Source organism: Anguilla anguilla, chromosome 14 (genome assembly GCF_013347855.1).
Source record: "Anguilla anguilla isolate fAngAng1 chromosome 14, fAngAng1.pri, whole genome shotgun sequence".
NCBI lineage: Eukaryota > Metazoa > Chordata > Actinopteri > Anguilliformes > Anguillidae > Anguilla > Anguilla anguilla.
This window is the reverse complement of record NC_049214.1, coordinates 28,916,289-28,929,229: the sequence shown is the minus strand read 5'-3', so window position 1 is coordinate 28,929,229 and position 12,941 is coordinate 28,916,289. Positions and strand designations below refer to the sequence as shown.

At 45.7% G+C, this 12,941-nt stretch overlaps 1 protein-coding gene across 2 annotated transcripts in view; it reads left to right on the top strand.

Moving 5' to 3' along the window:
* Positions 1-894: 894 nt before the first annotated feature.
* LOC118212773 (ral guanine nucleotide dissociation stimulator-like) overlaps positions 895-12,941 on the top strand; it is a 46,445-nt gene continuing 34,398 nt past the window's right edge. Inside the window, exon 1 of one of the 2 annotated variants that reach the window (XM_035391042.1) lies at positions 895-1,732. In XM_035391042.1, coding sequence (XP_035246933.1) covers positions 1,706-1,732 — 27 coding nt within the window. In that variant the 5' untranslated portion in view covers positions 895-1,705. Of the gene's footprint in view, positions 1,733-4,716; positions 5,091-12,941 lie in introns of those variants that run through there. The other variant, XM_035391043.1, reaches the window with a different exon arrangement.

Genomic DNA, 12,941 nt, shown 5'->3' with positions numbered 1-12,941 from the left:
TAGCACTGCATTTCAGCATGATAGTCAGTCACAGGCACAAGATGTTCTTGTGTGTCTGTCTTCTTGCTGCTAATGTGGGGTGCGTTGGGAGAGAGTATGGGATCTCACAAATATTTTGAAATAAAAGTACAATTTTTTCCTCTTCCTAGATGACCATGTAAATCATGTTTCCAGGGGCGTGAATCGAATCGGGGAGGCGTGAGCACGTGAAATTTATCCGGAATGAAACACGTGAAGGTCCTTCGCTTGACTGGTAAAATGCATTTTCAAGAAAGCTGTACACGCGGAACAGATGGCAACGCCTCCCCAAATGCACAGTACGAGAGCGGAGCCGTTTCTCGGTGTAACTGTCAGCTAAATTATATAGAGCTAACCCTTCAAGTATCCCTTTGTTATCTCCCAGAGGTGTGTTTGTTGCAACAGCAGTAGTATAGTTTCTGTGGGGAAGTCGAAGTAAGGCACGAGCTTTAGTCTATATCATCCGATATTCAAGTGCAGGCCCAAGCCGCAGGTTTTATTCCTCACGCCGTTATTAGCCGTGTTTGTGAGTGGTGACTGCCGTCAATGGGTCAGGCGCGTGGGCACGTGGAAGTAACCGAGTATAAATGCCGGCAGCTCGTAGTATTTCTATTACAGCCGAGTCCGGCGCAATACCAAGTAGACCAGACCGTTTATAATTCAATCAGTGATATTCACACTCACAATATCTGTCCAGTGATCATCTCTACAGAATTATTTTTCTTAATTTTAAAACACTTGTGTGTTCAAACATTATTAATTACAACATACATATTCTTTATAAAATATTATGAATCATTCATAAATGTTATGTTGGCTATAGCCTCAGTTGCTGTAATATGTATGCGTAGACTGTGTGCGCAACTATTCTAAACTGAGGTCAAATCTGAACTGAGATACTGTAAAAACGACATTCAGCCACAAAGCGCATTGTCTTTACTATCCATCTATCCCCTATCCATCTCCTTGTGAACCGGCTGGTGGAGAGAGGCTGGGATGGCGGTCCCGCCCGGTAGGAGATCGCAGAGCATCCAAGACGCTAGAGACAGGGAGGAGGGGCCGCTTCGCTCGTTTCTGAGCTCTGGGAGAGGTTCTCCTTCACACGCATCGGTCACCCGCTCGTGGACTACCGTCGAAAGAAAGCAAGACGGGGTCCATTGAGCCCCTCTGGGGAGGGCGAAAGGTCCCCTTTTCAGCCTTAATCGGATATTTTTTCGTCGTTTTTTTTGCTTTCTCTCGTGCCCTCTGTGTTATTCTTTCATTCTGTGTTGTACATTTCCTTGTCTGTTGCCGGCAGGGTCTCCTTCTTTGCCGCGCTAATTATGGATTTGTGTGTTCTCCGCGGACCAGCCGACACCTGAGAGATACCTGGAAAAGGAAAGGGCGTGACCCGGAAACACGGATCCCACTCGTCCCCGATGGATAATCTGCTCTGAAAATATTGTATAAGGCTTTATTATCCCCATAAAGCGTGATGCTGAAGAAGATGGAAGACCGTCCATTATGTGCCAGGAGAGCGCTGTTATAGCACCACACACTGAAACCATCAGTTTCAGCAAGAAAATATCAGCTGAACCATTTAAAATAACGTGACGTGATGACTGTTTTGCCAACGTGTTTTTAAGCTCAACTGTGGCTAATACCCGGGGATGTAGAATGTAGACTAACAGGAGAAGGAGACCCCGAAATGTGGATCCCCTCGCGAGCAGAAACGGTAACCAGTGTTTTATAAATATCCCTTTGAGCGATCAGAGATTTGTGATCTTGTATTGTCACGTAATGCACATCATGTACTTGTGGTTGGTTTAGTGTATCTATAGAAATACAGGGTTAATGCTTAGTTCAGGTAGCCTAATTTCTTTGCACTGTGTTACCGTGTCATTTCTACTTCAAGATTAGACTGCATTAAATATTTTCTGCAGACGACATATTTTGGGAGGAAAACAAATCGTAACGCCCCCCCCCCCTTTTTTTTGGACCGCGGAGAATTTACATTTGCACGGCGAGACGGATTGAATCGTGCATGAAGTGATGGCAGAATGATTTGATGTACATCTGAAGCAGCTGAATGGCTGTGACGAGTCCGTGCGTTGTGCTGGGGCTCCCTCTTCCGATGAAGAGCGTGACAGCTGTATCATTGCTTATTTTGTTACACCGACGGTTTTCATTTTATTTGTGATTTCCGCCGCACCTATCCGTGCGACCAATGTTTATGGCCTGTGTATATGTCAGATTGAAACACATTGAAACCTGTCTTGGTGGTCACCTTTGTATGGTCGCGGCCTGTCCATGATGGTTACTTCTTGGTAATTCTTGGTCTATATATTATCTCTGCATCATGGTCACGTGCACACCACGTCTGTGGTCATGCTGTTGCTGTCCCGCAGAAGCTTTATTGATGAATACGATGGGCACTGGTCAAAGCAAAGTTTCACAAATCTCATTTTATGAGAAGGTGCAAAGCCATTTGCCATTTCTGGCACTTTCTCAAAACCTTTGACATTTAAAAGAAAAATGATAATTGGAAGGCCTTTGCCTTTTGTTTTTGTTTCTGTGCTTTTTTTGTTTTCACTTCTTCGAAGTAAATAATTAATTGGTAAGGGTGATGCCAGCTTACTTGAATTGCGTTTGGCCTATCTTAATCTTTTTACTCTCTTTGATTTAAAAAAAAAAAAAAGAAATCACGTGGCAACTCTGGTAGATTAGTGTTTAAGGCCATTCTGCCATCACTGTTGTCATATTGTGGACCATATTGTTACTCAGTGCAAATGACTAGTGTTGGTTTTAAAATGACAGTTACACCGACACTCAACAAAAAAATCGAAAGTGATTAGCAAAGTTGATGGAGGCAAATGTTCTTGGAAAATCCCAGAAGAAATGGGTGTTGGTCATACACAAATAAATAACATCATGCGAAGAAAGGCAGAAGTTCTTGCTGACTGTGAAAATAATGTTGATGTAAACCGGAGGCGCTAAGTGCTGAAGGCTGGAAATGAAGAACTCGGTCGTTTAGTGTACGCTTAGTCTGTTGAGTGCTCAGCTCGACAAGTGCCAATCAGTGGGCCAGTGCTCAAGGAAAAGTCTCTCCAGATCGCAAAAGAACTCAAACACAGAGTTTAAAGCGAACAATGGATGGCTTGAGTCTTTCTGGTTGAGAACAACTTATCCTTCAAAAATCAATCTGGTGCAGCTGGGGTTGTCGACCAGAAAGCTGTTTGTGACTATCCTCGAGACACATATATCCTTGAGGTAGTGGGCGTTTTTTTTTTGTGACTCTGGCAGTCTCAAGACCCTGTATTATAAAGGAGAGATCTGCAGTGGCGACAAAAGATTGAAAGAAATAATTACTGTCCTTGTCTTCACCAGCATGCTCGGTGAGAAAGAAAAGCTACTTGTGATTGGAAAATCTGAACATCCACGCTACTTTGGCAAATTACTTTTGAAAAGACTGGATGGCGATGTTGGTGTGGAAGAAGAGTCTGACAATGATGAGACCCCGATGACTCTGACCCTGTCCTGCAAACCCAGTGTCACCAGTCTGTCCGTCTCCCAGGCAACACAAATGATCGTAAAACAGAAGTCCTTTTCCACACTCCCATGGCAGTGACGTCCTCATGCCGAGCCTTGTGTCAAGTGAAGAAGTCCTGCTAGATAAGCATTTGGTCTACAGGTCTACAGGGACTCAAATAATTTGATGATTTGACTGAAATAAAAAGAATTTGACTGAAAGTTTTTCCCCTTTACGTATTTCAACTTATTTCCCCTGCACAATGTGGTCAGCCGCCAAGCTATAGCTCTCCCACAGGAGCTATGTTGATGTGTATGATGGCCACTGGTCAAAACAGTTTCACAAATCTGGGCTTATAAGAAGGCACCTTAAGCTCTTTGGTGTTTCTGAGAAATACCTTAAACTGTTGTTGAGGGGTCAGCACTTTCGTGAAAACTGGTATTGTAGCAACAGCTGGCGTAGTAGTGTGTGCTGGAATGTTTGTTGATCTTTGCTTGTGGTGTAGCTATCCCTTGTTGCTTTGCTTGTATTGTAATGTGCGTCTAACCATGGATGGGATGGCATGAGTAGAGGATGGTTCTCAATCCTTCTTCCCTGTTTGTTAAGCTTGTATTCTGGTCTGATAACAGTTTCTGCTATTTATATAAAGATGTACGAGTGATATCCCAGATCTGCCTGGTCTTTGTCACTGCTCAATCTCTATAATAGTATAGGAAGACCATGCCGCCATCATCATAGTTGCATTGTGGATCAGACTCTTGCTCTTTGAAAGTTAATAGTGTCAGTGTTAAAATGGCAGCTCGTAAGCCAGTAATGCTGATTAGAAAATTTGATGGCTGGATGGATGGATATATATTGTAGCATTGAAAATATTGAATGACTGCCCATTATAAAAATAAAAAAGAACAGCTGTGAATCAGAGGTGCATTAAAATACTTTTCATTTTTTATTTCAGGAAACACTATATACGATGGAAATATAAGCTATAGATAGTTGCCATTAGGTACAGTTGCACAGTTTCCCTAAATACATCGCACTGTTCTTTTTTCAACTGCAAATGTTAGGGTATGCGGGTGTTCCTGTGAGCTGGTCACCTGCACGTGACGGCCGTTTTTCATTACTCCACTGGGTGGCCACATGAATCAGGTTTCACTGTAGTAAAGTGGGCTATCTCTTTAAATGGATTCCTGCAGCTTTTGAAACCATCTCTGCTCTGTTTCTTTCCGGAGCAACGTTACCACGTTTAGGACTGAAAATGTTGTGCATTTATTTCTTTATCTTTTTTAATTACGCGGGTGACATTCCACAGAGCTGCGATTGATGACGCGCAACTGGATACCCGTGGTCTTCCCGTTAGATTTTGCGGTGCCGTTGAACTCTTGCTCAGATACGCCACGGCACAGGAATTCCACACGTTCCCATTCTTCTGTCTGTGAGCTTTTGGGCTGATTCGCTCAACATGTGGAAAGAGGGGTCGTAAAAGTAGAACACAACACGTAGAAAATTGGCTGGAAACAGACGAAGAAAGGGCTATGAATCCGAAATGATGATGCTGGATACACAGGTAATTTACAATATGTCATCACGGTCTGTCTAAGTGTTGGACGCTTGACGATGGCTGAACTCGTAGTGTCATTTTTTTCTGTGGTGATGTCAGCTGCTTCTCTTCGATTTAATTGGGTGAAGACAGTGTATACGGTACATTTTTCCGCCGTGTCCGTCATTCTCGAGAAGTTCGAGAAGCGTGCTGCAAAAAATGTACGCTGTAAGGTTATGCTACTTGGAGCATCAAGGATACAGAAATGATTCCACAATATTGTGACGATAATAACACCAGAAACGCGACAAACTCAAAGGCGGCAGGCAACGTCGTGTTTTTCTATGTGCTAGAATGGATTCAAAAGAATTTACATGACAATTCCCTAAACAAACATTTGTCTCAAGCCAGCGATTCGTCGTTGTACAAAAGCGTTCTACAGACCTGGCACGAGTCCATTTCTATTATACGGATCAATGGCAGTGCGCTCGGGGATGCGCGCGCTAACGGGTCGCTTTACAATGATTTGCCCGTTGTACCTGGGGAACGGGGGTTCCTGAATAAGTACTGTTCATGGGTGTGTGCGTTTGTATTTACATTTTTTCTCTCTCCATTTTCGAGAAGAGATAGGCAGTAATAAGGAAACGGTAGACTGGGACTTGGGGGTTGAATACATGGAAGGAGAGAGGATGGTACCTGCTATTTTTAAATATTCCGCGCAGAACGTGCAGTACAGTGGCTTTCGGGCCGATGAGCCCATTGTCCTGTATTATGACTCATTTTATTACCATCTTGTATTTTTCCCGGCTGTAGCCCACTCAAGTGACTGGAAATAAGGGTGTCCTTGATTTACCTCGCATTGCACTTCAGGATTATTATGCAGCAGAGGGTGACTTCCAGACAGACAGAGGGGTGGGAGGTGGGGGGGTGGGGGTTCAGACTGACAGCCAGATTGACAGATGCACAGCTTCCAGGCGGGGGTGGATATGAGGCCTGCTCCCTGATCTCAGTGGTTCTGCTAAAAGGTGTGAAACCCCCCCTACCCCCTTGGGGGGGGGGGCACTGCTGTTGAGGAAACACAGGTCACGTGGCCCATTAGGATACAAAGATCCTCTCGGGGGCACTGCCATGGCAACCGTGGATGGGGACAGCCCCTTTTTTCTTTTTCACTTGATCCATTCTTTTCCCTTTTTTTCCTCCTCCCTCCATAAAGAGGTTAAACCAGCGGCTTGAGTGGCTGTCGCCTGGTGCCTGTGCTAACTGATTCAGTCAGCATGCACTGGCTCCCTCCATGCTGTGAGGTGATGGGGCTCCTCATTGGCTGGTTGCTGAAAGAATGACGGGGAGGGGGGCTGCTGGTGAAACACACACACACACACGTACAAACACTTACACTCACGTTCACACACACACGTACAAACACTTACACTCACGTTCACACACACACGGTTGAATACCCTGGGCATATGTATGCTGCATGCAGCACTATACCATCAAATCCATCATGCTACGTTTGACAGTATATCCTCAATCTCCCTTGTGTGCCATCTTAATGTTGTGAGGTAGATTTGCATGATGACACTTGTTATGGCATTAGTCACTTCTTTATGGCATTAAAAACTCTGTGTGATTACTCCTCTTTACCTAACATTTTTCTACATCATACTTTTTTTGCTATTCTGGATAAGAGCATCTGTGAAATTGCTACATGCAAATGTTTTTTTTTTTTTTTTTTTGGCCTTTTCAGGATAGATAATTTTCTGGAATTTTCCGAGGACAGTTCAGGCTGAGTAATGGGCTGAGTTCAGCCTCTTTTCGCCCAATAACACACAGTTATATTCACCTTCATGAGCAGGGGAAACCAGATTTTTTTTTTGTGTGAATTTTTTTGTGTGTCTTGAGTGTCACCAGCCCAAACCTTTTGCAAGGTCATTGATGCCAAAAAATCACGTCTAATACGTCTCATCATGCTTATTCTTGACCTGTTGATAACAGGCAAAATTGCCTTTTTAATATGGCATCATTGCTTGCATCAGACATGCTTAAAAGCACCTCAGCCAATAGCAATACAGGAATTGTGTGTAGATTAGCATATCGTCAGGGCTTGTTTTGTGGGAGCTTCAGTGACCAGGATGCCATTTCCATGTTTTTGGTCACTGCCTGTAGGGTCATGTATACAGGTTCTGAACAAGCTGCATGTGCCAGGAAAAATAAATAATAACCGAGTGATGCAGGATCTGTTTGCTCTGTTACATAACTGCCTGGCGCAGGGATGGTGTCTCTCTGTCTCTGTATCTCTCTCTCTGTCTCTTTCTCCCTTTCTCTGTCTCTCTCTCTCTTGTTTGTCTCTACACTTCACTCAGAATTCACTGCTCCATTAACTCCATTACTCCTGTTTCCCCATCGTCCCAAGTATTTGTGCGTAGGTATGTGTGCCTTTGTGTGTGTGCATGTGTGTTTGTGTGCATATGTATTCTGTTTGTGTGTATGTCTGCTGTGTGTGTGTACTGTTTGTGAGACTGTGTGTGTATGTCTGCTGTGTGTGTACTTTTTGTGAGACTGTGTGTGTGTGTCTTCAGTATGTGTACTGTTTGTGAGACTGTGTGTGTGTGTCTGCATGCATATGTGTGCTGTTTGTGTGTATGTTTGCTGTGTGTGTGTGTGGTAGTGTTTCTGAGACTGTGTGTGTGTGTGCTGTTTATGAGACAGTGTGTTTGTGTGTGTACTGTTTGTGAAACTGTGTGTGTGTGCTGGTGTGTGTGCTGTTTGTGTGTGAGAGAGAGAGAGAGACAGAGAGAGAAAGAGAGAGAGAGAGAGAGAGAGAGAGAGAGAGGGAGAGAGAGAGAGAGAGAGAGAGAGAGGGAGAGAGAGAGAGAGAGAGAGAGAGAGAGAGAGAGAGAGATTACACAATGCTGTCTTTGAGTGCCAGGCTTTTGGCTCATTAGACTCATGCGCCTCTCAGGCTGATATCTTTTGTTTTTTGGTGTCTCAGGAGGCGTTGTCCTGAAGCAGGGTCCATTTCTTCCTTTTTCTGTCCATCTGTTTTTGTTTTTATTACACTGTAGCCTTTCTTGGACAGCTTCACTGTCCCATCTGGAAAAAAAAGGCAATGCGGATTTTACTCTTAATCCTCGTTTTTCAGTAAGGGAGAAAGTGGGAATTTGAAGACCCCCCCCCCACATCTTAAATACCAATCTTACACAGCATTGCGTTTCTTCCGGGTACAAGTTGTCCAGGAAGACCAGCCGGGTAGAAATGGGTCTCATTGTTTTTTGTTTGTCGTTCTTGGTGGTTGGTTCCCCACTCTCTTTCAGCTTTCCCCCTCTGTGATTATCTGCCATAAATTCCATGTGTTCTCATTGCTGCTTTCTGGAAGTGGTCTGTGATAAGTCCCTATTTTATGAATGCTGTTCTAAAATCTAAAATGAATAAAAGGTTATTCATTGATATATTGACTGAGTGTGATGGCATCCACTCTTGAGTAACAAGTCGCATGCACGCGCGCACAATCACATATCAGGTCAGTCGTGGCATTTGGTAGGAAAAATGGCCACAGCAACCAAAAAACAGGATTATAGTATCTGGCTTGTCACTACCTGATGCCTGTGCACATCCTGTAGTAACAGATCTGTCCCTTTAGAAGTTGAATCGTGGTCTGGTCACATATTCATGATTGATTGACTATCCGAGCATCGTTTCTCTCCCTGGATCCCACAGGAGTTTATAATGAGTGACACGGTTGGGGGTGGAATCTTGATTTTGAGCCGAACGCGGAGAGGAGCGCTGCAGTATAGTACAGGATATGAATGTTAAATGGCCATTTTGCAGATGAATGTTTAATGACCGGCTGCTTTTGTGTTTTTGGAAGTCAGACGAGCCGCCTGATTGGAGCTCCGCAGAGCGTGGGCCCATTTCATTGGTCGTTCCTCTCGGTCCAGCTGGCTGCTTTTCTGTGTGTTTGTCTGCAGCTTTTAAAGAGGAGCTTAATCTTCCCTTTCTGTGGCCTCAGTGCTTGAACCCAGGGAACTCCCTCTCTTTCTCTCTCTCTCTCTCTCTCTCTCTCTCTCTGCCTCTCTCCCTCTCTACTTGAGCTCTCTTCTTTATATGGGTTTCTCTTTGGCACTTATCCTTGCAGCCTCTTCTGAGGAATTATGTATCACTTATACCCCCGCTGAGGTCATCAGGATGAAAAAGTTGCCCACATCCAGCCCATCAGCATCTCCTGTTTCCCGGGTAACAGTGCCGTTACCTGGCGCCACCCGGCCTGTCCGCAGAGAAGCAGGGGTGGATTGTTTCAGGGAGGGGAGGGGCGCTCAATTGAGCTGTGCGCTCTTTCTTTCTTATCCACGTCTCTCCATCCAGCTGTGTTTGTGTTAGTTGTACTGGGTCAGAATGCACAAAGAGGAAGCTGCTCTTCTTCACGTTGCTGTGCTTTAGTGAAGACGCCCGCTGTTCCTGTGCTTTGACCGGCTCCTGACCTGTTTTGCATCTGCCTCTCTCTCTCTCTCTCTCTCTCACACGGGCTGCCATCCCAGGCCTGCTCCTCGTGTTTCTAATTACGTGCCCGAGCCGAGCCTGGCAGCCGCCCACGGCCTGTGTCCCGCGACGCAGGAAGTAGGTGAACTGCTACAGGTGCATTATGGGTGTTTGAGTTCATAAGGGATTGAGTATGCAGTCCTTTTGTCATGGAAGTTTGGAGGTAATAAAGTGCTTTAATAAAGAGGGTGGGAGAGGAGGATGGAAATGAGGAAGGCTAAGCGCTCTGTTCGTGAGTCTTAGTGTTCGCTGTAAATACGCAGAATTTGAGACTCACCTCACTTTTGTCTTTTTGTGCTTTTCTGATAGTTATTACTCTCATATTTTTGCACACTTGATTTTGCTTTTGGAATATCTCCAGTGATACCTGCAGTGATACTATTCAGGCATGCCGATAGTATAAAGAAGCTGCAGTATCTCTAGTGTTCAGCAGGTGGCGCTGTAGACCACCGCTCTGGTCTGCAGCTTATCTGTCCCAGATGTACTTTTTTACCTCCTGTTGATCTGGGAGTTGGAATTCAAGGCCGTCGGCATGTGAGTCATTGTGGTGGGAAGGAGATGGTTAATCTGCAGAACGGTGTTGCCGTACCAACAGGCTGAGCCGTCGTGACGTTGCTGCAGTGTTAGCACGGTGTTTGCACAACGTTTCTGCATTTTTGCTGCAGAGTTTGACCTCCCTGTCTTGCACAGAGTTTAGCATCACATCGGAAATGTTTCAGATCTGAGGTGATAAGTTGCACATTATTTCCCCCCGGCTTGAAGAAGCTGGTGTTTTAAAATAAATGATTTATAGTCATTATTGTTCCCACACCATTTTTTCTGGTAAATTAAAATGAGTCCCTTGTAAAAGGACAAGCAAGTTTCAGATTAGTGCTATTGATTCAGCGCTGCTTCAAAAATAAGTGGGAGCTAAAGCGGCATTTTGCTTTACTTGGAGACAACTTGACACCAAGACCCAAATTCGAGTTTTAAAAAATCATTTGTGGCTTCACAAACGAGACAAGGCATGAACATCCGACTTGGCATGACTCAAAAAATTTCTCATGTCAGGCATCGGTTCAGCCTCAATATCATGTTTCGCAACAAAAATCACGACTTATCATTGTACTTGAGAAGTGCGCTGGCTAACTATTTGGGCGTGGATACACTTCACTTTTATCAATACTGTAGTGAATCATTCCTTTATATGGTGCGGCCGTGGCTGTTGTGCAATACGGAGCATGAGTTGAGCTCTGCAGTTTTTATTGGTGGATTTTCCCCACAGGGTTCTGCAGTGGAATGGAGCTCGTGCACTGTTCTTCTCACAGAACGTTCTGTAGCAGAGCCGTTTTTTTTTCAGGAACCCGTCATTCCCTCGCTTATCTCTGCGTTACTTTTCCGGAATGTTCTCGCCCCACCGTGTCCCTTAGACCCTCTCTCTCCGGTCTGTTCCCCGCTGTGCCTGGTCTCTGCGTCTGGCGTGTCGCTGGTCTGTGTCTGCGTGCGTTCGCACCCCGCGGCGCGTTTCTCTGCAGCTCCTGCGAGGGTTCGCTGGCTGACGGGGATGTAGCCGGCGGCCAGCGCCGCGGTCGAACCTGAACCTGCACGCTCGCGCGACTCCGCTTCCTGTCCCGGCGTGTCCGAGCCTCGGCGCCGTCCTGCCAGGGTCGGCGCGGATCGATCGCGGCGGGATGGGCCGCGCTCGTCTTCTCTCTGTTTTTTAAGATGTTATCCGTGTTTTTCTGCCGTCGCTTTTCCGTCTGGGTGCAGACATTTACGCCCTGAGTTACGGTGTTATTATGTGTGTGTGTGAGATGGTCTGGAACATTCTGTTCAAATGTAAGGAGTTCAGCTCTCCTGGGCCCAAAGGGGGGAGGGGGGGGGGGATTTAGGTCAGGGGAGGGGGTCATAGTATTTATTGTCTCCAATTTATTTCTATATTTTGGTACCAATGAATATAATCTGGCATCAACAAAGGCAAGAAGGCAGGTAATGTTTCCAATGACAAATATTGTACTCATCCAACATCATTGCTTCATCAGAAAGCATTTCTTCATATCCCAGGCTACAGTGGCACTTCCTTCTTGAATGTGTGTTTGCACGTCTGTGTGTCTGTGTGTGTGTGTGTGTATGTGTCTGTGTGTGCGTGTGTGTGTGTGTCTGTGAGTGCTCATATCAGTCTTCCGTTCCATAGGGTCATGTGACTTCCAGGAGGTAGATCTGAGCTATCTCTGGGCATGCAGCCCTGTGGCCATGCCTGCTTCCTGTTACATTTCAGCCCAAACACTCAGGAAGCTGTCCGTCCAGCTCTGTGCATTCCCCTGTTTCTCTCCCCCCGCCCCCCTCGCCCTCTCTCTCTCTTCCCTTCTCTTAACCTGTCTCCCTTTCTCTTTTGCTTCCATCTTTCTCTTCTTTACTCACTTTCCTTTCACTCTGGCCTGTGTCCTGTATCAGTGCTGCCTGTAGGTGGGCTGAAGAGCTGTGTTGGGAATGCACAGACAGACACACTGACTGACAGTCAGACAGACAGACAGACAGGTTAATGTCCTACATGTGGTTAATGTCAGGCTCAAGGGTTGCGCATTTGCTACCGCTGCTGCACACTGCACTACAGACATGTTTTGATGCACAGGTTTTGCGTGTGAGGGTGTTCTCTCCTGATGATGGGTGTGCAGAATGCCAAGATGGCTGTGTGACGAGAGTGACCCTGACTTCCTTGGCTGAGCTCAGAGATTGTTTGCGGCTAAAAGCAGGTGCTGGGATTGAGATGCTATTTCACTGTGGAAGAGGAAACGTAGCCAAACCAGTTCCTGTTTCCAAAGTGACTCAAGTGAAACGTGTCACACCGCGTGTGGCGGGACCCATTGACCAATAAGACGGCCCAGGACAAAGGTCACAGGGAGGGCGCAAGGCCAATCAGAACCACGCAGTTAAAACAAGCTGTGTGTGTGTGTGCGCGTGTGTGCGTATGTGTGTGTGCTGCTTGACATGTTGTGGATACAGACATCTGGTGACGGGAGAGATGTGCTGTGGGAGGTGGAATCTGCGAGCTTATTGGACGCAGTCCTGGGTGAGGAGGGGGTTTGTCTGAGTATGTGCAATGTGATTGGCTGCATCACAGCGCAGACTGAGAGTTATATTGCTCTATCTGTTGTACATGTTAAATGTTATTTGCGCATGTTTGTATTGCTGTGTGATAATAAACATGCTGATGTTGTTTTATTTTATCTCTCTCAGTGACCTCTATTTTATCTGCTGTTCCACTGAACACGGCCTTCTCATTTAAGCCAATGTGTCAGCACTCGCCCTCTCTGTCACACATACACACACACACACACGCGCACACACACACACACACGCACA